This window comes from Apostichopus japonicus, chromosome 5 (assembly GCF_037975245.1).
Source record: "Apostichopus japonicus isolate 1M-3 chromosome 5, ASM3797524v1, whole genome shotgun sequence".
NCBI classification, from domain to species: domain Eukaryota; kingdom Metazoa; phylum Echinodermata; class Holothuroidea; order Aspidochirotida; family Stichopodidae; genus Apostichopus; species Apostichopus japonicus.
This window is the reverse complement of record NC_092565.1, coordinates 17,667,062-17,692,445: the sequence shown is the minus strand read 5'-3', so window position 1 is coordinate 17,692,445 and position 25,384 is coordinate 17,667,062. Positions and strand designations below refer to the sequence as shown.

General features: G+C 37.4%; 1 protein-coding gene and 1 long non-coding RNA gene across 6 annotated transcripts in view; both read right to left on the bottom strand.

The window, feature by feature from the left end:
* Positions 1-3,535: 3,535 nt before the first annotated feature.
* Positions 3,536-25,384, bottom strand: part of LOC139967889 (uncharacterized) — a 130,775-nt gene continuing 108,926 nt past the window's right edge. Inside the window, exons 1-4 of one of the 5 annotated variants that reach the window (XR_011793178.1) lie at positions 23,364-23,971; positions 22,749-22,868; positions 19,944-20,044; positions 16,222-19,339 (exon numbers count right to left, since the gene is read on the bottom strand). Coding sequence is in view for 3 of the 5 variants with exons in the window: in XM_071972077.1 (XP_071828178.1) it covers positions 6,852-8,350; positions 22,749-22,767 (1,518 nt within the window). In the remaining 2 variants the exon portion in view is untranslated. The other 4 variants (XM_071972077.1, XR_011793177.1, XM_071972078.1 and 1 more) reach the window with 4 other exon arrangements.
* LOC139967892 (uncharacterized) lies at positions 10,893-14,447 on the bottom strand. Its single transcript, XR_011793181.1, has 3 exons — positions 14,124-14,447; positions 12,984-13,279; positions 10,893-11,844 (listed from the first exon to the last, which is right to left on the bottom strand). It is a non-coding gene; the product is annotated as an uncharacterized lncRNA (long non-coding RNA).

The following is a 25,384-nucleotide window of genomic DNA, read 5'->3' as shown; positions in this document are numbered from 1 at the left end:
TTAGTAACTTCAGTCTCTTTTCTTGCATAGGACCATGATCATTTGTTTAGGTAAACATGGACACCAAATTATTACTTTCGACTGTTGAGTCTTATTTTATAGAGACAAGAACAATACTTCTAAATCTTGTATTGTTTACACCACCCTCCTCCCCGTGGTAACCTTAGACCCAAGGTTCTCTCAATCTTTATGCCATCCCCGGACCCATTGACTGAATCGTGTGTTATACCTTGTTAGAGGCAAGGTGATGCACTGTGGTTATACCAATTGGCCCCCCCCCCAGCAAAGAAATGGTTATATGACGAATCAAATGACAAATCTTCGAGACGTTGTGATTCGTATCAATTATTAATAAATGAGACGTTTTAATACATAAAAAAGATCGAAGAATAATTATGACGCTGTTGCCTAACAACGTCATATCCAGTATGCAGGGATGTGTTTATGTGACCACCACTGCATATAGGTTGGCGGAATAAGAAATTCCACTTCTGTTTGTATTAGGTTTTTTTTTCTTCTTAAATCGATAAAACCACAAGGAACATATCAATATGTCGAAATAGAATATTAAATTTATAAAGCGAGATTATTCATCCGTCCATTCCTCGTAAAAGTGGCTTTAAATTTAAGCACGAAATTAAAGTTGATATGTTGTATGGCCGCTCAAAACCAAGAAAGGAGGTTCTGGTTTAGATCTGGTTGAACCTTTTGAGATTGTCAAGTGTCTGACTAGGTTGATCCTGTGCATGGAATATTAGCTATGATTAGTTCAAAGGTCACCCAAGGTGAGTATAACTTAGGACGAAAACTCAACATTTTCGCTGGTCTAATGCTTTGGTGTAAGTTCATGTATGCTAGAAGCAAGCCATAGTGTCGTTTTCAAATAAGCAGGGTATTTGTGAGGTGCGTCTTATACAGCAAAAAGGTGAAGGGTTACTCAATGGTCAGAAAAGGAAGTAATACAAGCGACAACTTTTTGACCTTGTGGTGGATTTTATTTTAGGTAGCTTAAAACTCATTTGAGATGGGCTCGCCACAAATGTGTTCCAAGCAGTAAGTAACAAAGTGATGCAGAGTGTCAACGTGTGTTGTATATGCATAACCTGACCACTGTGTACTACGCTATTCCCCCTATACCCCTTCCCAGCCTGACCCCATATGTTGGACTGTACTGTCTCGTCCTTTTATTGTCACATCATATATCCGGAGGGAGTCCTCAGTGTACCTTCATCGAAAGTTCCATTCAGTAAATCTGGACATGCAATGATGGTCCCCTCGCCCCCCCCCCCGGTTTCAAATGCATGGGCACGTGAAGGTTTGTGCTAATATTTCAAAAATAATCTGTTCCGACAGATCAAATGATATGTTATGATGGATTACATAATCTGTTACGGCAGATTAAATAATCTGTAATATCAGAATGATATGTTCCTGATTTGTATCTTTGACTCTTATCGACCACCTTACTTTTCAAAAATGTGATGTTTGTAATGATAGGCTAATCCTCGCTGATATCACCATGCAAATATACAAAGTGAAACGGCTTTCCTATACGCTGGTAGTCTACGACATCACTGAACTGCTTCCACTAAAGCATGGAAAAACACACGTAACGAGATTTTGTCAACCCAGGCTCTAAGCTGAAATGAGTTCAAATGTAAACAGGATGAATTGGAAAAGCACTCACGCGGCCTTTGAAAGTCTTCTGAGGATTCAGAAGAAACTGAATGCCAGGAATTCTAATTGGTGAAGAGGTTCAAAAGTTCAACGCGGTGATTTTTTTTATTGATTTGTCAATCGTTGGAGTCAGTTCCAAGTAAACCTCCCGTGGTCACTACGGTCCAAACTTTTCTGTCACTGAATGTCTTTGCATGCAATGAGACTAGTGTCAGTTTAATTTACTTTTACATATTTATCTAATTTTTATATTAGGAAAAGCGAGCGAGGGGAAAGGGGAGAGGGGAGGTAGCAGGCATACATTAAAATGAGAGCAAGGAAGGACAAAGTGTTTCTTCAGCATGCATATGTAAGAGAGCTTGTTAGGGCGAAGTAAATCAACGTTGACTGCAGTATATCCAGCCATAATACTTTGTGCATCATCCCACACTCGATAGGTTCATATCGACAAGTAGACATAAAGTTGAATGCAACGTTAGACAATAAAAGAAATTTGTAAAACTGGGTCCTTCCTTTATTATTATGACTGTTATCATAATGTTCATAAACTTATCATACACCAGTTTCATACAGGGAGCTCAACATATATATCATAAGGTTAAACCTAGCACCAAGCAGAGTAGACAATGCATTTACTTTTCTGGAAACTGATTTTTAGAAGTCTTTACCAAATACAATTACAAATTTTCTTCTAAGGAAAACCCTTAAATGTATTCTTACAATTCATAGCTAGATTTATATTTTCAAAGATTTGCCACTGCTTTGATTATCTTCTTTTTCTCTTTCCTTCTTTTGTTGCTTACACAGCCCCCAACTCCTCTTTCCAATTTTGGTAGCCAGAAATTGCCTGAATTCTTGTAATTGCACCATTGTTCATTTGGAGACAGGTTACATACTATTAGTGGCGCTCGTCTGAAATGAGAGTCGAGGTTACTTCTCTCAAGTTCCATTAGAGAGACCCTCTGTCTTGAGTTTCTCTTAAAACATATGAACTAGCCTTTACTACATGATTTATCTATTACTCAGTCATTAGTTGTGGCATTTCTGTGATGTAATGTTTGTTTTCCCGTTCCATAGTATATGATTGGCAATCCTCAACGGGGCACATACTTTGGTATATAAGTTGCTTGAAGCGTGAGCCTAGCCTTTAAAGAATGTACATTAGTTACATATGTTGGGGGCCATGTGATTGCAGACTTCAGGGAAGGGAGGCGTTTTGTATTACTTTTTAGTCTAATGTGTTGCGCATTGTGTGGAATATGAGTATATATTGTAACAGGATGTGCTGTATTCGTTTATCCTCCATGTGATTGAGAGCATATATAGATGTTATTGCGGTTATAATGGGGTCACGTTTGGCCCGATTAGTGAGTATCAGGGTGCAATAGCGTTTTATGACTGTGTAGCTTAAGACAGCATAGTGAATGTTTACAAGTTATTGTTCATGTGTTATGAGCTTTTGTATGTCTTGCATTCTTGACATTAACAGGATTATAGTTGTTATACCCGTACATATGTACGGTAACTCAAATATATTTTTGTTGTGTTTACCCTTTTGCAGTTTGAACCATCATTGCTATCACCAGTCTTTATCAGTGGGCTACCGATTCAGTCCAGTAGTTTATCGCAATTAGTGTCGTAGTCTCTGCAATAGTGTTAGTATTATCAATGCGTCCAATACAGCACGGTCACCATAAACCAGTGAAACTCTAATTGTATTTGCGTGACATTATTTCACTGGTAGGAGTACAGTTTGTTTCGCCGTCAACAACCACATCTGATTTGATAAATAAATAAATTGAAAAAAAATCTAAGTGAACTACCAGAAACACACAAGAAATACACACAAAGCTAGCGGTCTCCATTTAAAGCGATGTATTGATACCGGTTACAAGACAGTATGGCAAAATACAATTTGATATGTTTTACTACGATATTACACTAATGAGCATACATTTCTACATGGCGAGACAGACTGCATACCAAAATTTCAGGGCTAACAACAAAGTAGTACTCCTGGACTCGATCACATACTAGCTATGAGATGTATAACCGAAAAGCTACATTTCTACAGCTACCTTAAACTAAAACTGACTAAATACACTCTAAAAGCGTTGGGTATAAGTATCCAATCAAAGTTGGGCACCGTTTTGTCCAAAAAGAAAAGAAGAAATAATAAAAGTGATTGACATATGACATTCCAAGATGGAGATCAAATAAAACACAAGACTACAAGGAAAACATAAGACTACATAACAAACGTACTATGGTTTGACCATATATGTAAATTTGAATTAGAAACCCCCTGTACAGCCGACCGTGGACGCCCAATACATTTGACTAAATGTGAGAATACGCTGATGCGAGTAGATGACGATAGCGTAAAGTTAATGTCGGAAATTATATCGAGTGGTTGAACACATGCACTCTTACAGTTCGTGCATTTTGCTCAGTATGAAAAAAAGAACACATATATTCTTACTTAATGGAAAATCAAACTTTACATCTCATAGGCCTAGGTATATGTATGTGGAACTACATGGTTACGTAATGACAAAGTCTCTACCGACAAGTCTTGCTCACAGCAGAATTTAGCCTTTATATAGAATTTCGGATTTTCTTGTTAAACAATAGGATACACAAGTTAATATAGGATGAGTTACATACAGAAAACTTTGCAGTTTAGCAAAATCGGAAAGATTACAAATTTTTTAATCCAGATCATCAAAATATCCTTGAAAAATATGTAAAATGAAGAAAAGGAGACATTATAAAATTGATTAACAAATGACATTCCAAGATGAAGATCAAGTTAAACGTCCTTTCTTTTCAAAAGTTATATAGAAACATAAGACTACATAACAAACGTACTATGGTTTGACCATATATGTAAATTTGAACTAGAAACTCCCTGTACAGCCGACCTTGAACGCATAATACATTTGACCAAATGTGAGAATACGTAATGACGCGAGTGGATGACGATCGCGTAAAGTAAATGTCGGAAATTATATCGAGTGGTTTAACACACTTTTACAGTTCGTGAAGAGAGTGCATTTTGCTCAGTATTTTTGAAAAAAAAAGAACACATATATTCTTACTTAATGGAAAATCAAACTTTACATCTCATTGGTATATGTATGTGGAACTACATGGTTACGCACTGATAATGTCTCTACCGACAAGTATTGATCACAGCAGAATTTAGCCTTTATATCGAATTTCGGGTATTCTTGTTAGACAATAGGATACAAAAGTAAATATAGGATGATTAACCTACAGAAAACTTTGCAGTTTCGCAAAATAGGAAGATTTTTTTTTTGTGGTAAATCCAGATCATCAAAATATCAATTTATTTGTCCAAGCCATTTCAGACCCTTTTCAGATGCATTATAATACTTTGTCCGTTCTGTCATTACATTTGTATGAGAAACCAACATACAGAGATGCTTTAAACAGAAGCGGAAAGTTCAGCAATGTCATTTTAAGATATCGAGAAATGGACATTACTCCTAGTTGCGTTTACAGATGCTACCAAGAAGTGAACAAAGGGCCATGCCAACAATTTAACCGGCTGCAGATTACATTGAGCCCCCAATTACTCCACCAGCAATTTCCCCAACTCCACCAGCAATTCCGGTTGTAGTTCCCACGAGAACTCTATTGATCGCTAGTATCACACTTGGGAAACATTGCGATAAACTGCTTATAATAGTGATTCTTTTGTCATACCTTTGGCCACATAGCTTGTATGTATCTACGTAACAAAGCATTTCTCTTAAAGAAGGTACTATACACCACCAACAAAATTTATAAATGCCATTCCTGAACTCACTTTCACTAATGCTTCGATCCCTTCTGCGCGTACAACGGGGTGTTATATATCGCTCGTAGGCTTCGTAGCTCTCTCTCTCTCTCTCTTTAACATATCAAAAGCTTTGTAAATGTTTTCTGAAACTTTGTTTTGTTTATATTCCCTCATATATAATTACACTTCACCACTAATCAACGTTCTACAAATGGTACCTAAGGCCCAGTATGATTATTGCTCCAATTCCCTCTGCACGTTTAAGGTGATAATACTCATCCTAAAAATCTTACAATAATTACAAATTATTATTACCTTGTGTTTATAGCCTGTTATTGGATTACGAATTAAAATGGCTTTAGAAACTCTCAAATCAATTATAAAGCTATATAATGGTGTGAGAATTGAGTACACATTTTTAACGAGGAAGATGGTAGTGCTATACTTATAAGAAAACACATATATTTTCACTCACAATTTGCATATATTCGTTTCTTACTTTCTTAGATATTATGTGTGGAAAGTGCTGCAAAAAGTTGGAATAACCCATTTAAATGTTACCTGTCCGGTAGCCTAACGTTATGAATTAGTATTGATACTAGACCCATTTGTGAGCCTGTGCAGATTGAAGTTCGGCTATTGTGTATATATAGGATTACAATTATTCCATTAATACATCACTAACCTGCAGCTATAATGATAAGATAGCTTAACATGCCGTGTTCGTATACTGGTTATATACAATAAATGGAATCACCACGCCATTAGTTCTATAACAAAACTACTGTACACAAGTTGTTATTGGAAATGATTCAACGTTTCCGACTATTATGTGTGATTAAAGTATTTTGTCTCAGTCGTGGTATGTACATTTTAAACCTTACTACTAACACTGCTTTATGCACTCCACTGCACTGCATGTACCGTCGTTCGACAATAGAAAACAATACGAACATTTAAGTAAGATATAAGATAATGAAACTGAAATTGAGCTCAAACTGTGACCTTAAACAAAATAAAGATATACTTATTGAAGTGCTGTGTATTTAATGACTAATTTATAATGGAAGCGGAAATGACGCATTCTGCGCCATTAACAAAAAACACGCAAAAAATCTAAACATTCAGACTTTTAGAAAGGTGCCATAAATTTCATCCCTTCTAACCGATACCGATATAGGAGTTTAAAATAAGCAGTACTAAGCAATACTAAAACAGTATAAGTTTGATATTTGACTATATCTAATAGGCCTACCAACCTATTTGGGCGGTGCATTAATCATAATGATTGTAATTTTTTTCCCTTCCCATATGGGCATAATACTGCTTTAATTTCAATATTTGTCGAGATGTGCATATACACAGTTTAAAAGTTAAGTTCCTTTTTCATCTTTTGTTCCACTGCAAATGTTTTGCAGTTGTAAGTGGCAATGCTATACCTCTTTATACCAAGTTTACTTTTTGCATTTTCTAGGACTTTTAGTACCGGGTAGCATTCCCCTACATTATAAACCATTCTTTTCATTGGCACATAAGCAATCCATTCTTCGACGACACCACGTTTATAGTCGTTTCTTATCACTTTTACTTTATTATCTGTGCGATCTATACCAGATATAATGGCATGGCAACGTGGATGCAGAAACGCTTCTCCGGGAATTATGACATGGTCACCAAGTCGTAACCATTTAATAGACTCAACATCCTTGGAGTGCGAAAGGGACCATAGGATTGTCCTAGAACCGTTAAATGTAGCAACACCACCAACTCCGCCTAGTACGCTACCAATGAGAGATCCAACACCCGCGCCAATCATTAATCCTGGAAAAGTACCTAGCGTCACTACACATCCAATAACTCCACCAGCAAATGACCCTGCCCCAGCACCAATGATTCCCGTTGTAGTTCCTACAATAACTTTGCTGATCGCTAGTACCACACGCTTAACTGCCAATTTTATAAACTGCTCAGTAGTTATACTTTTGTCACGCCTCATACCAGCTAGCTTGTACATATCCATGCAGCAAAACATTCCCTCAGAAACAAGGTACAATACACCACCAACCAAATTTGCATTTGCCATTCCTGTACTCACTTTCACGATTTCTTCAATCCCCTCTGCACGTGCAATTTGACCAACCAAAACTACAAATCTCGGGGAGTTACAGATTACGCTTAGCTCTTTCTTTAGCACATCCAAACTTTTGCAAATTTTTTCAGAAACTTGCAAAGTTCGAGAGACACCACGTTTACAGAAGGTTGCAAAAGATTCACAATTGTTAAGAAACAGGTTATACCCACCTTTACCCAATTTGCTTTTGGCTCTTTGGAGTACTAGCCATGATGGATTATGACTTATCAACTGTCGCGAGTAATGAATGCAAAAGAAATAACCATAACTAATTTCATCGACACAGGACAAGGAATATGTCGTCCGTTCGACTGTCAACTTCTTTGCATTAGGCAATTTTTTGTATTCGATAACGCTCATGTATTTGTCATCAATCGACTCTACGATGGCGTGGTGGTTATACTTCACTGTTAACAGAACAATGTCTTTCTCCCTTTCCCATGCGACATGATCGCCAACTTTTATGTGGTTGACCGCATCTGCTGGTGTATTAATCACAGTGTAATTTGATTGGTTAGTTAACTCCTTTGTGTCTCCTCCAATAGATTCTTCATTGTCATCACGCGTTGTAATCTCAAGGTTTTCACATACACATCTTTCGCATAGAATCACATCCCCATCTTCGTGGTCGGGGTCACTATACGTTGTGTAGAACGTTTCATCAGGTTCGAGGCACATACATTTCGTCTCGGTACCAGCACTGTCGAAGTTGATGAATTCCTGAGACATCTTGTCTGAAGGTTAAAAAAACAAACCAACGAATGCCATTAAAATTCCTGAAGGAATAACTATGCAATCACACCTTCAAAACAACTTGAACCACAAAGCTATAATGTGACCCAGTTTCATCTGAATTGCGTGAACCAGTAATAAATATTGATGTAAACGTTAAACAGTCTAACGTTTCGATCCTAGTAGGAACTTCTTCAGCGACTAACTAAAACGAAGACAAACTAAGAACACATTAAGAGACAAAGAAGTGCAGACAGTGAAGTTGGACAAATGAGCAATGAATAGAGCAAACATAGAGACGACATATGAGAAGTAGATGAAAGGAATGAACGATGAGAGGATTAAGGTCTGATACATCTTTATTGAAAATTTAAGAGGTGAAACAATGGGATTTAATTAGAAATGCAGGTGAAATGAAAGGGGATGAAGGGAAGCCTGTGAATGCAGATGGAAAGATGAGAGAGGCTGGAGGATGAAGGTAAGAAAGACAAATGGAAGGGGATGTTTAGTCATTACGTTCTTGGCTGTTGAGACGATGTGGTTGAATGATGAGAAGGCGTTAAATCCACAAAAGGTCTCTGCCGAGGCAAACTGTATAGGGACGGTTACTTTGAAATACAATGCCAAAATAGTGTGTCGAGGAAGATTGAAATGTCCTATGCATGTCATACCATGCCCAACTGGAGTTCAGTCTCCGTGGTGTTGACTGTCGATTTTTGGTCATTAAAACGTTTCTTGAAAGTTGTCTTGGTCTCGCCTATATATTGGATACTACCCACCCTGCAATAAATGAGGTAATATTATAAGAGGTAGCACAAGTGATGTAACCCTTGGTTATGTATGTGTGCTGTGTGGCCGCTGGAAAACCCGATAACGAGAAATGGACCTTGCAGACAATGCAACTGGATGGAAGAGGACAGTTGAAAGTACCATAAGCTGGACGGAAGCTGAGTTTGAAGCTTAAGGTGGCAAAGCATCACTTACCAGTAAGTCTTGTGGGGAACAAGGCGTCTGTATGCAATATATGTATATATTTTAGATCCTCATGCAAGCAGGAATACGCAAAGAAGCCTCATTGGTTTATCAAAGACGCAAGCTGACCTAAGTCATTCTATTAGATTCATAATTAACGTACGTGGTTATGAATTCCAATTGTCAACAACTCTGTAACTGGACGACAAACATTAATCTTGGAGTGATTCGAACTGAGAGTGACTCGACAATGGTTAGCCTGTCAAAAATAGCTCTTTGAAGATGATATGAGGTGTGCAGGACTTGATAATTGTTGTTAGTAATTTGGGAATCTGGACGTTAATCTCAGTTCTCTTGGCCTTCTGTTCCAGGAGAGTGTAACTAAACAGGAAGTAGTTTTTATCATTGCTTGGTGAACTCTCCTGACATTGTTTTCCCTGACATTGAGGTTCTGCTATCAGTTATATACACGGTGAAGAAATTGGAATTATTAGAGCAAACTCGGCGAAGGCAAATAACTTGGCTGTCCCCATTACTGGTGTTACAGTGGAGTGGATGGCAACTAGACGTAAGGAGATACTGTTATGTGTCTGTGGTTTCGTGGACAGATCAGTGGCGAGGCGCTGCCATTTTCTTTCCGGATGTTGACTATAACGAAGTTTAGGTAAAATCTAGCAGCTTTTCAGTTGGTGGGAGAGGGAAGAAAAAGGGCCTTTCATGAGACCGCGTTTCGTAGGTGCATGTTGTGCAGAGTCTTTCGTACATGCAGGGAAACGGAAGTTCTGTGTGAATGGATCATGAGAAGTGTTAGGCAGTCTTCCATGTGCTAAAAAAGTGCTTAGTTTTTGGATTTTGCTCATTTTTTTAGGGAATACTTGATTTGAGTGAAAATGAGTACAATTTGATATAAGGTTTGGTTTTCTGTTTGTTGGCAGCGACCAAATGTGCACACGGCTGTGCCAAGAACCAAAATGGCGGCTAGCTGCCCATATATGGTTATGATGAATTTGGAAGTTTTTTTTAATAGCCAGGGTGGAAGAGTAGAGTAATATCAAACAATCCCTATGAAGGGTCTTCTGGAGAACAAAAAGCCCACCAAATTTGACATTTGTCCAATGTTGACTGGGGGAACAATTAACAGAAAACCAAATAGAGGGCGCCCTTTACTCGTTGATTAGACTTTTTAAGAAAATCTACCGACCTGTTTAAGAAACAATACAGAGGCTGTATGTAATAATTTATGACTGAAAGTTACATACACATGTGAAATATGGTATCATAGAATATTCAATGCTATTATGATGACTTCAGAAAGTATTGCTGTTGCCAAGGTAACCAAACATTTTGTTTGTTTTTGAGGATTGACCAGAAGGAACTTTAGCTGTGATACCTCTATATCTACTTGGGCTCTGACCTACAACCTTGATAGGAATGTATTATTCTTGATTGAGACCAGTTTCATAACAACTTTTCTTTGGTTTCTGTGTTATAAATAGATGTCTGGTGGTCAGAAATTCATGATACACTGGCTTCAGCTTTCTGTATAAATTATAGGGCATGAGGACTGGTGGTGGTATGGAAACAAATGCGGCTTCGATGGACATGTGTCACTAACGATGAGCCTTGAACCTCGCTATTACATGCAAAGAAAATAACACATAGATTAAAGAGTAAAGAAGGAGCGCTGAGATTTTGCAATCTATTACTATAATCAGCCACGGTACAAACAATACATCGGCACGAAGCTCTCAATAATAGGTAGAAAGCATGCACTTAAACGAAAATGTTCACAAATGAGGTCTCAATACCGAAGTAGAGTCCTATAATTATTCATACAATAGTGTATAAAAGACGAATACAAAACAGATACAAGTACGACCACAATGGTTGGAGCCAGGGCTACTACCGAACCAAACGATTCAGAACGGGAGCGAAGACTGATTCACAAGTCTCACAATCTGATCCAGCTGAGTTGATGAACAAACGTCACATGACCTGTAATACTTATGTCACTGTCCGCATCGAAAGCACATGTGGCTGAAAACAGTGACATGTAGCCTAGATAAATAGAGGGCGACAGATATGATGACCAACTTGCAGCTAAAACACATCAACTGTATGTACTTTAGGTCAAACCAAGTGTGAAGTTGGTTTTTTATTAGAATTAATATTTTTCATCAATGTGCATTTCTGTATGTACACCAATGTATATCTCCACTAATTTTTCACACTTGTTTCACTTATGTAGTTATATTTCACATTTGAAAGCAACAAAAACATGGGGTGCTTGCAAATAGATGATACTTATTTAAGCAATTTGATGATGACTCTGGAAATAAATCATAATTGCTAGTTAGTTAGATTTGCTAAAGGCCTTCCTTCATATTATAGATTATACACTCCTCTGGTAGCACATTCTGTGACCTTGATGAGGAAGAAGCCAACTTTGATGATCAGAGGAGTTGTTTATCCAGAGGTTCATCAATTTCTGTTTGGTGATCTTCTTCAATAGAGGTATCTAGATCTGAAATCAAATTAAAATAATTAAAACAATTAAAATCCCTCAGGATACCTCCTCTATCTGAAAGTGACATACAGTTGCTTTGTTGGGTTGATATGTTTTTTGTGTATGACATTCCTATGTTGAGTTGGAATAATTCATTTTCAGAGATGTCCGTGAGTGACAGCTTTTCTCACATTTTATGTGGGCTCAACAGACACTGACTATTCAATGCACAGAAAATTATTTTTGTCTTAGAAATGACAGCATGACACATAGCACAGTGAAGCCTCACTCAATTTAGAAAACATACAACTGAGCTTTATCAATTTCAAATTATGCCTTTCTGCTAACAGATTAAAGCTAAAATGATGATTGAACATCCTTTTCTGTTGATAGTCATAACAAACTAGCCTCATTTTAAAATTCATAAATGATAACAAGATGTCTAATGGTCTTATCTTCCTTCATTTCACCTAATGTTTTCAAAATTCATATCAAACTGCACTGCAGGTTTTCTACCAATTCTTCAATTCCCAATTTCATGTGTAGTCAGATAAACTCATTTAACAAAATCATGCCTTAGAGGCAACTACCTTCAAGACAGGATATCTAAATACCAGGATCAGGCATAAAAAGAAGATTTGGGAATAAAACAATAAAAGGCTCTTTTTGCTCACACTAAATCTTCTAGAAATCTGCAGTACTTATTGACCACGTATTCACATACCAACGTAAATTCAAGCAGTTCAATTACATTGTATGCAAGGGAAATGAGCTTTTAAAGTTCCAATTGATCCAAGAAGTGTTACATCACATCATTAAAACAATTTGTTGTGTTTATTGACATGTTTCTGTATTTCATTACTGTTAAAAGGTAGTCTGTATTAGCCCCAAATTATAGCATGCTATAATTTAGAACTACAAGTTTTCAAAAAATCGTTCCCTGTGGGTCTTTACTTTCCAATTTGTTCTTAGACATACTACATGAGCACACAAGATGACTGAATGTCCTGGTGAGGTAAATTTCCTCCAGGGTGGTAATAAAAAAAGTTAAAGAATTTTGACCAAAAGTTTCCATCTTTGAAAATGAGGCATATTTGGGATCAATACAGCTGCATACCTTTCACTCATAATAAAATGCATTTTGACAAACTTCTTACCTTCAACTGCTGTATGTTGAGGTAATTTCATCTGTCGTTTCTTTGCTCTGATAATATCTGTTTTGTTGGTAAAAGCCGCATAGCAATCACGATGGTAGAAGATGTCATCAAAGCTGTCAGGCTGTTCTTTGCAGGTGGATAGAACTTTGTGAGCAACATCACACTGTGGGCCAGATAATTTGCACCATTCCTCAGCACTGGCAATAACTTTAAGCCAACTGATTGGGGTGAACCTTGCTAATGGCCCAATCTTCCCAGCACAATGGACTGCACATTTGTGAGAAGTCATCATCAAACTGTTAGAGAAAATAGCAAAATAAAACAAAAAGCTGACACTTTACTAGTTCACGCATTCATAACCATAGCTAGTCGATATGGAGTAGTGAGGCACAGTGGTTGTTTTCCTGGTCCATGGGATAGAGGCTAGGCCAAGTGCAATCCACTTGAACAGATCCTAGTGTTATGGCACTTTGCAAAACCTTGGTTGTTTTATCAAAACGTCTTTGTCTCTTATTGACTTGTGCAGAGCCTAGCCCTATTGCATCTAATGTACAGTTACAGTAATTACAAAATCAAGCAAATTTGGCAAAAGGATAAGTCTAGCATCTATGCCAGTAGGCTAATCATTAGGGTTAGTCTGAGCAAGTATACCATCTACGATCTATAACGTCACCATCAGTTAAGTAGGCCCATGCCAAAGATGGTTCTGATTATTTATTATGTTAAACTAAATAGGAGCAACAACTAACATTAGGCGTAGGCCTACGCCAATACAAATTGATACGAAAGTCAACCCTGCTCATTGCAGCAATTCCTCGATTAGAAATCTAGGAATAAACAACATTGGATGTACCAACGTTCAATCGTCCGTACTATAAGGACATCATAAACTAGGCCAAGCATAGGCATAGCCTATATTGTTTGCAAAGTCTAACGTCAACGAAGACTTTGGTCAGGCAGATATATAATGTAGGCTAATGCAATATCGCAATCCCAACCGGCGTTAGGCGTTACAACTTTGCAGCGAAGGCCTACGTACATAATCAACAGAAATTTCGACCTCATTTGCCTACAATATCATATAAGTGTACACATATATTTTACGACTTTTTTTGGCGTCTACAGTTATTCTATTCTTACCTTTGTCAAAACGTTTTCTGATCATTTGGACTGCCACCTCCGATAGATTGGAGCAATGGATGGGCTACAGGCTCTATATGCAGACAGTGCGTGATCTAGGCTAGCTACAGTGGTAGATATAAACAAAATAAGTTCGGGCCGGGTCAAAAGGTCACGAGAAGCAGCCCTATGATTGGTCAGTTGCCCAAAATCAGGCATGTCCCATAATCAATTAAAATACTACAGTGTTACTGCTTTTTTAGAGTAATGTGCAACAATCGTGTTGTTGGCATAGCAAATTATGAATCTCGTGATTATTCTCCGCATTTTAAGCTACATTAACACCATTCCCCTAAAATATTGAGCAAAGGAAGCGAAATGCAAGCCATGGAAGACGGCCTATGTAGTTAACTCTGTTTGTTGGAAATATGGTGCATGGCTTCGTTGATATAATCCTATTGGTACTAAAGACAACTGTTGATCCTTGGTCGGCTGGTTTAATATATGTAAGATTTCCGTGGTTATGAAGTTCAGATTCGTTAGTGTGAGTGTTAACAACGTAGACGTAGGTTTCCATGGCTGGTATTAACACTACTAGTGGTCACACATGATAAAGTATTCACCAATTTCCTCTACATTCATATGTCTAGTCTATTTTGTTTCATGCAACACATACAATGGAGGTATGAATTGAATGATCGAATATGAATAAAACGAATAGACACAAAATCCATTTCTTAGATATCATGAACAAAAAAGTTAAGAAGCTTACTCTAATCTCAACAGAATTGGAATTAACACATTATTTTTTTTTATGTAACTTGTTAACTGTAACTTGTTAAAGGTCATCAGTATCTGCCCCAAATGTTAGCATGTTTTAAAAAAAAACTTTTCCAGAGGATATAATTCTCAACATTTTCTTAGCGTTTAAGGATTATTGAAACAGAAAATTAAAATTATATAAAATGTCAGGATGGGTAAAATGCTGTTTAAATTTGAAAATTGCTAGCCATTATATGATTTTCCATGATATTTGGCAATAGTGATGAACTATAAGAGTACTAATCCTAGAAGCAAACTGTTGAACTTCACTGTTATGCAGTGTCAATGTCTGATGGATACCACAGATGCAATAAATGAAATGCTTAGCTTTGCATCGAAGCACCCATGCCTCACGTTGAAAAGTGGTAAGGTTAATTGGGACAGCAAAAAACAGATTTGAAGAAGCTGCCGGTTACCATTTTAGAGCAAATGTAATTAGATTTCAATACATTTTTGGAGGATCATCTTGCTGTAGTTATGATGACATATTTCCCCACCCCTTCATTAATATGCATGAAAGCAACTTGAAGATGTACTGCAAGATAGATGCCATGGGTCATCAAAACTATCTCAAGTTTGAATGGAGTTATACCAATTTCAAGAAATTCACCTTTGACACTGTGACCTTCTTAATATTCAAGTTATAAGCCAATTACTATCGTCATCTACTCAATATAATGCATGTGCACAGTAAGTCCGGCGAAAATCACCCATTCTCTTTTAGTTATTACGCACCCAAGACAAGTGTACCATACACACATACCAACCAGGCTGGAGCTATACAGTTCACAAGTACTACAACAACGATTCAAAGCTTACAAATGGCCACGGAGGTTCCATAGGGTACCCGTAGAAGCCTTTCATAACAAAATAGATAATACAAAGAATAGTACAATTATAAATATACACACCTTTCATAGCTTCATCTGGTAACAGCACAATTGTATGCAGTAGATTGCTAGTTGTGTATTTGAAGTTCAATCTAACCATACAAAGTACATTACACAACTGCTTTAGCAATTTTGTTAGCAATTTCTGATACACAGGTCGCCATTTCAAGTTGGCCAATGCCTTGTCAGCCCTACGCATCACCACTCGTACGAAGTATATATAAGGCTGCTATTGCATAAAGTTTACCAAAATTAGCAAAAGACCCCGACATTTTGATATAATCTCTTTTCAGAAAATTCCCCCACCCCTTTCCCTACCTTCATCAGATACATTGGAAACTATTAAAGACCAACTATGGAGACTTTTCGATGAACATAAAATCCCACCATTTTGAATGTATGTAATCCTTAACTCACTCCAATTACATTGCTGCAATTAACTTTAAAAATTTCGGACGTTAAATACGTGAAAAATGGGAAGAAAAGTCAGCTTTTTATGAAACCTATTTCAGACATTCCTGAAACATTCCGAAAACATCAGGTGACCATGTGACGTCACTGTTTATATACCTCACTCACAACAATACTTTTAGTGTGTAAAGTTGTATACTTGAGCTGCCAAAAACATTAACGATATTACTCCTTTTCCCCCGAAATGCCATAATTCTGTGTTGTTGGAGGTTCCAGTTATACCTCACCCAACAAAAGCATCAGCTTTTTTAGATTTCCGAGTAAAAGAACCGAGGTAAAACGCCGCAGACTTTGGATCAATTTTGTGAGATCCACGCGGAAAGATTTTTGAGCACCAGGAGTATCTCATGCCCATGAGTCCACATGCATGACCCTGCCTCTGTGTATGCTGCAAATGTCTCATTCTGCGAAAATTATATACTGTCGATAGCTGTGTCGGACATAGCTAATGTGAAATTGACCCTTTCAAGTCTCCTCGTAAACAAGCTCTGGACGTCCTTACATGTAACATTACGCAATTGACAGTATAATATTTACTGTAAGAGATGACAGTGTATATACCGTGCATAGGGTAGCATTGTTAGTACATGTAGTGAGTTACAACTCACAGCATGCATGTGTAAATAGTCATGTTAGGATTTCTTCGCATTTATCTATTTCATTTGTTGTATTCCTGTATCGTGAGTTCGTGATACATTATGTTATATTGTCCGTCATGTTTATTCCGGCAACTGCATGGTCCAAGTGGTTGAATAAAACGGTTCTATGTAGCGATCGGACGTTTTATTTCGTTAGTGACTGTCTTGTGATTGTGGGATGTTACTGGTCAAGGCCTGTTTCAACTATAGACCTAACTCTATGGAATTACACAGAGTCACGGTAGTATTTCGCCCAGGATTGAACGAGAAACGTGGATTTGGATATTCACTGCGAAGTTAGTTTATTGAAAGGATACTTTTTCTGTGTTTGTACTTTTGGATATTAAAAAGAGTAAGTACTACACTCTAAAAACACCCTGGTGAAATTTCATCAGTTCGTGGTGAAATTTTCACCAGGAGTTGCGTTTATATGCTACCTTATATATCCTGGTGATCATCACCAAGTTGCCTGGGGAATGAGATTTTAACAAAATCCTAGCAGATGTAACCAGGAAAGCCTGGTTAAATTTCGTGGTGAAATTGTACACTGTCCTGGTTAATATCAATGGGTATTCACCTCATTCCTGGTGATATTAACCAACATTTCCTGGTTGATGCTAATACTATCCTGGTTAATATCAATTGGTATTCACCTCATTCCTGGTGATATTAACCAACATTTCCTGGTTGACGCTAATAGTATCCTGGTTGATATCATGAAATATTTCACCTCTTTCCTGGTCAAATTTACAACTTTTCTTGGTTGGTGCTAATACTATCCTGGTTAATATCACAGAATGTTCCACCCCTTTCTGGTTAAATTAAAAAACATTTCCTGGTTGAAGTCACCATTATCCTGGTTAATATTAAACTGATTTTCCACTCCATTCATGGTTAAATCACCCCTTTCCTTGTTAATACTATTTGGTATGCCACTTTATTGTCCATTTAAGTTGCAATGCATTCAAATTGAGAAAAAGCAAACATAAATTATAGAACAACATCATCAATGTTACTGATAGCTAACTTTATTTGCATCTCCATTACTTTTGAAATTTGAGTACTAAGTGAACTTTCGCAATTTAGTTTACTTAATTCCTCAAATATTTATACAATGAACTAATATAAGAAATGCAATAACGAAATCAAAATTTTGAGGACATATTTACAGCATAACCATCGTCACATGCTGAAGCTCTGATTGCTCGACATCAACTGTGAAATGTAACAGGGATACCAAGACCTTGATCAGCACGTTTGCACAAGGATACAACTTGAAAATCACTTGAACAGTTTTCAGAACAGAACCAGAAATGGACCCTATACCAGTTACTTAAAAACTTGACCAAAGCCTCTCTCCCAATAACCTTTGTTAAGACAAAATTCAGCCCTGTGTCAGTAGCTTCCTTTCTTTAAAAGCTGTATTAGCCCCAAATATGGTAGATATTCAAATGTGGTCATCTTTGGTCAGAATTCTTAAACTGTTTTTATTACAACCTTTGGGAAATTTCCCATTCAGTCATCTTGTGTGTTCCTTAAAATTGTCTGAAAACAATTGGAGAGTAAAGACCTCCAGGAAGGTACTTTTTGAAACTTCTTGCCATTATAGTGTGCTATAAATTGGGGCCTATACTGACTACCATTAAACTACTTAGGAATGTCTTAGAAGATCTATGTTCACATTGTTGTTGATAAGGATGAAATAAATACCAAATTTATTTTCTTAATTTAATTATTTACTTATTGGTAATTAATTAATATCTTAAATTTAATTACAATTATATTTGACCACTTTGCACAGGCAAACCGAACATCTGCAAGACAGTGATTAGGCTTCCAACGATACCTTTCATGTTTTAGTCATAAACTCATCCTTGGACCTCGCATACTTGTGCAAATTATTTTAACTCCAATAGAAAGTGGTAAGTTAAGCTTATTAATCACAAGAAAGATCAATTTGAAAAGATTTTGAGCTAACAGTCAAGTAGCTAAAGAATAGACCAAAGTGTCCTTGAACATGAAATTTCTGAAACTCCGACCCCGAATGACCGTAATTATGATCACGTTTTGCATACATCCACATGTCCATCCGTAGACTCAGGAAGAAGCGTTTCCAAACAATTAACTAAACCGACCCCTAAATGACCTTTGACATAAAATTCCTGAGCACTTCTAAATGTCTCTTCATCACAGGCCATCTCTATGCAAGTTTAATTGAAGTTGTACCAACAGGTATTATCAATTGTGGACAGAGAGATGAACTGAAATGCAAAACATCAAATTGTATCTCATAAAAACAGCTACAATCACATTCTTGATCATCCAAGCCAAAGACATCCTTCTACTACTGCAAAGCTGTGTTACTTGGTAGCCTCTCTCAATTTCTCATTTTTCACCTCTTCCAGTGTGTACCAATCTGGTAAAGGAAAGAAACAATGAAAGTATTAAATAGTGTGTAACGAACTAGAATGAAAAAGAAGATTAATCGCTTTCTTCAGTCTACTAGTTTGTGCCAAACTTTTTGATAAACTTATTTTTTATCAGTTTCAGTAGTAGAAAAGGAATAAATTGCATTAACCTGTCTCATATAGCAAGTGCAGTAACAGACTGTGTTGGCAGCCAACTAAAGATTAATGATTCTTCACGGTCGTTTCCTCAGATCTTTTTCGACAAACAAGAAAATGGAGATTTAAGTACTCACAGCCTGTGTTCGTGAACTTGACATACCAATTGCATAATAGGCGAAGGTCAAATGTGTAAATGTGCATTACACGATAGTCGCATGGATCAAATGAGTCAATAGTGTTATTTACAGCACTTAGCCTATAGTCAAACCAGAGGGTGTGATACTGGTTCAACATTGCTTTTGTTGTCATTTCATGGTAGATGAAGGTAGGAGCACTGAAAGCTCTCTATCAAGCAAACAGATCTTAACTGGTTCCACTTTACCCAAAACCAGTGGGCTATCAGCTAGCACAATTCCATGTAGATTAAACAGAAGTCTAAAAAATAAAACTTACTTGTTTTACATGTATGAATGATTGCAAGGATGCACCCTTGCACCCTTCGATGTTGAAATTCCCCAAAACAACAGAGTGACAAGAGAAAATGCCAAGTTCATCTGCAACAAAAGATTTGTGAAATTGTTTAAATTTGATATATAGTAAAATAACATTCACTGAAAGTTTACATCTTCTCCCAATCTTCCCCTTCCGCCCCTTTCCAAGATAGCCAAGGTATCTCACTGCTCTATGACAACAATTTTAAAAAGGACTGACACTTACTGAAGGCCATGGTCACACTTTTTGTTTATACCATATGGAGAAATAAAACTACAAGTCAGAGACTTGCCATCTGCAATGCAGAATGAAGGATATGCTTAGAATAGTGTACAATTATATCTTGAACAGTCCTTAATGATACTTCCGCCCCTCCATATTTTTCACTGGGGGGCTGGCGCCCCTCAGCCCCCGGTTCCTACGCCCTTGGTCCAACTACAAACGCGTAGCGGGGGGAGGGGGAGGGCGTCGCCTTCACAAAAGGAGAGAAAAACAGAGAGATGAGAGAGAGAGAGAGAGGTGGGGAGAAAGAGAGGTTGAGAGAGAGAAAAGAGAGAAGACAGAGGGACAGGGGATGGGAATCATGAGATGGGAGAATTGGGAGAACGACGTATATCTCACACATTGTTTCAGAATTGAGGAAATTAGAATATCTCATTCCCATTTATGACTAAAAACATATTTCATAGGCAGGGTGGTATACCCTACATATTTTTGAAATGTATCTACGCCGTTACCCTATTGAGAAGGAATACAAACCACTAAATTGTAGGCTACATATTTATAGGGCAGAATGCGGATAAAAATGTTGCTGACCTATTCACTCGATTTGGCCTGTAAATCCTTAAAATTTGACCAGAAAAACTGGCAACTCTGCTGCAGGCTGTAAAGTAAGTACAACTTCACACAGTGGTACCATCATATTGTTTGTTTTGTATGGCTGGTTACTGCCACGGCGCCACGGATTGGACTAGGTCACCTTAGAATTAGCTTCGATTTTGAGTCATTACCTACTTGCATAATTTCTACCCAAATAAATAAATATTAGGCTAATCGTATGCAGTATTTTGAACATTTAAATTTAATTTTACAGCCGATTGGATAAACGCATCTAAAGGCCACCATATTGTATAGTTTCTAGGGGCCCTATGGCAGGCAGACCCTACGCAGATAGGGCAAAGCAATCTCATTGATAGATCAATAAATTGACTACGCCTCCACCCCACCTCCCCAAAGTAAAACCCTGGCTACGTGCTTGCCTCATTAACAGTAATTTCCATTGTAGTTTCAGCAAGAACTCGACTGATCGCTACTGTTACACACTTGACAAACATTTTTATAAACTTTTAAGTAGTGGTGCTTTCGTTATTGTTTCCCAAATAGCTTGAAGATATCTACGGCAATAAGAGATAAGGAAATATACGCCACCAATCAAATTTGTATATGCCTTTTTTTAACTCACTTTCACTAATGCTTCAATTCACTCTGCGCGTGCAATTTGACAAACAAAACCACAAACCTGGGGGAGTTTACAGAATGTTCGTTCTTTCTTCAATACATTTACAGACGTGGCGCGTACCTTAACGCGGAGTGTCGTTTATAGCATGCGGAATGCGGTTTGTCGAGTCTGAGCATCTTTTGAAGTTGACCAAGGCAACTTTATATCCAGTAATGTAAATTAATCGTTGATTATCCATTAAATTACATGAACCTTAACTAAAATTTGTACTTAAGTGAAATGACAGACCAGGATATAATTATTGTTGGTAGATGCCGTACGTGTAGTTTGCTTGTTACCTAATTCTACATATGTTGCAGCAATAGCGTACATCTTTTGGATGTACAAATAATTGTTGCTGTAACAACTAAACCAATATCACACTAGGTGGTTATCTGAAAGTAGCTACAATCAGGTTTTCGCAATGAACAATTACCGAAACTGCTGCAGATATGCTAGGATGTCAATCATGATCCATCACATGCAAAGTTCAACAAGTGTTCACTACCAGCAAGCAAGTATTCGTCTTTAATACACAAATACATATCAACATTATTAACAGAACAACAAATGTATACGTTCTTAAAACCATTAAACCCACTATGTGGTGTACATACTAGATATGACCCACTAACCGACTAGAAATTTTATTTGCATGATACTTAGATGCAGATCACTTACTAGTCCGACCAATTAACAGTTTCAATTCAGCAATTTGACAGACATCACACGAATGGCCGGACCACGACCAAGAGCCAATGGCAAACACAATTTCATAGTTCTCTTCGTCAAGATTGATGGAATCAAGTTCAATTAATTAGACTTTGAAAATTAGTAACTTTCTAATGAGCAATAATGTATCCCATGATCTCGTCCATCAAACAATAACAAGAGTGAAGCGTATGTTGCAGAAGGAGCAGTAAGATGAGAGGGACCCTACCTCAGTATGACATAAAATAATAAACTGAAAGTATGTCACATTCGAACTCTAAACTTCCAAGGATCAGTCTAGGCTATTGAAAAATAAAACCCATCTTAACAGCTTCAGCCTAACGGGCCTAGGCTTAAGCTTGGCCTATACCTGTGTATTGTTATTTTGGCTAGGTCGGTAAGGCATTAAATAGTTTTTTTTTTACGCCCCGTGCGAAACTGTTAATGTTCATACCTCAACTTACACGTAAAACGTAAAACCACAAATGTACAAATACTAGGAAATTAAGTAGGCCTGCATTTTAGAAGTGTTAACATAGTCGGCTAGTGCTACTTACGTTGTTTCGCTTGTGCCATATGTGTTGCAGACGTTTCTTCCCGTCTATAAATTTCTTCGTGTGTAGGTCTTGTTCTTTGGCAAAATGTTAACCGGGAGATGGGGTGACATACATTCGGTTCTTAAATGAAAGAAATATATACTGTGTAACTGTGTTTAACTTTGCCGCTGAAGAATCATTTGAGTCACGGAACTACACCGTGTACAATAGCCAGAAGCTGAAATGAAGTTAAACTGTTATCCAACTGGTCAGTTCTGACAAATTCTTTTATTCCTTAAATCCTTAACTCCACAATAACTCGGAATTTACGGCTAAATTGGGCCATAGTTTCTTGTTTTCCAACGTAAAACATAACACGTGTTATACACATTGCGACAATGGATAGTATGAGAATAATAAGAAAGGTTAGCTTTTTGAGCAAATGGTTGGTGTATGACCAATAGGCTATAATCTGCTTCCATGTTGCTTTTGAAGAACCTGTAAATTTGGGACTGCAACGTTGCCTGAATATTTAACTAACAAGGTTTACTGACAAGTTACTGATCATTAGAAAATATAATTCCTTTGTGTCTCGTAAACTAACTAATTCTGATTACCAAGTTCTCAACTACTTACTTCCTTCCCAAGGTTTCGTTGCAATGAATGTCGTAAGTCTTGCTGCTTCACGAACTGTTTGGAAGTACTGATGTGTACCACGGAGACTAAAATTTACCTTTATATTTGTAACCAAAATACAGAATGGAAATTTCCATCAGTTTTATCGTCACATTTCCATGCATATGTGCACGTAGCACGAGAGTCAATAGGTCAGTTCAATTTACCTTTAGACTTTCATTAATACTTGCTATGTGCACCTATGCAGCGACCGCTGTTGCGAGTGATGGAAATTTCCATCATGTAATGTCAGTCACGCATAAAAAAGAACAACGGTGTAGTGCCGCCCCTCACATTTGAAATATTGTGCATGGCGCTGTTCTAAGCACGGTACGAAAAATAAATTCACAAGACGAGCACTTTCCAGTTTCAAACTTGCTGAGTATCAATCGATAACACGCCACAACACTGAAGTATAGTTTAAATTTAAAGCGAGATAATCTTTTACACTATCGCCATAAAGCCATGCTTCCGATTTTGAAACACAAATTATATGTGTATACAACGTATATCGACGAGAACAACGTATATCTCACACAAAGTTTAAGATATGTGGAAATTGGAATATCTCTTTCTCTATCTCTTTTTGCAGCAGAAATTGAAAAAGAAAAGGTTTCTAGCCTTTATTCACTCGATTTGGCCTGTAAATTCTCTAAATTTGACCGTTTGTGTGTATAAAAAAATGGCAACTCTGTTGTAGACTGTAACCTAAGTACAACTTCAAACTGGTATCACATAGTGACACAATCATTTGTTCTGTATAACTTACTACTGCCAAAGTGCCAAAGATTTGACAACGTCACCGTAGAATTAGCTTCAATTTAGAGTGAGTCATCACCTATTTGAATGATGTCTACCTAACGAATTAATATTTGGCTCTTCATATCCAGTATTTTCAACATTTAAATAAAATTTTAAATGGTTACAATCTTAGCCGATTGGGTAAAGCCTCTAAAGTCCACCATTTCGTATAGCTGCCAGGGGCCATATGGCAGGCCCCTGGACCCCACGCAGATAGCGCAATGCATTCTCGTTGACAGGTCAATACATTGATTCCGCCCCTCCCCACCTCTCTACAGTGAAAGCCTGGCTACGCGGGCGCTTGCCTCAGTAACAATGGTTTCAGTTGCATTTCCAACAAGAACTCGGCTGATCGCTAACTTCACACGCTTGATAAACATTTTTATCAACTGCTTATTGAGTAGTGATACTTTGTCATGCCTTTTGCCAAATAGCTTAATATTTGAAACCAACAATACATGATGGAAATTTCCATCACTATTATCGTCACATTTCCATGCGTAGGTGCACGTAGCACGAGAGTCAATAGGTCAGTTCAATGTTCCATTGGACTCTCATTTATACTTGCTATGTGCACCTATGCAGCGACCGCTGTTGCGAGTGATGGAAATTTCCATCATATATTGTCGGTTACGCATAAAAAGAACAACGGTGTAGTGCCGCCCCTCACATTTGAAATATTGTGCATGACACGGTTCTAAGCACGGTACGAATAATAAATACATAAGACGAGCAGTTTCTAGTGACAATGATTTATTGCTGAGTATCAATCGATAAAATGCCACAACACTGCAGTATAGTTTAAATTTAAAGCGAGATAATCTTTCAAACTATCGCCATAAAGCAATGCTTCCGATGTTGAAACACAAAATATATGAGTGTACATGTACTATATACCACAATTACAATGGTGAACAGCTACCTAAGCAGTTAACCTACAAACGTTTACCACCGGGTAACATTGTCCAACATTGTATACCATACTCTTCCTTGGACATAATCAATCCATTCTTCGACGACACCACGTTCATAGTCGTTTCCAATCACTTTGTTTTATAATCTACGAGATCTAAATCAGATATAATGGCATGACAACGGGGACGTGACGCTTTTCCAGGCAGTTTTTCCTGTTTGCCCCATTTTATACTAACTATTAATTATCATACAAGGAGCCCGACCTA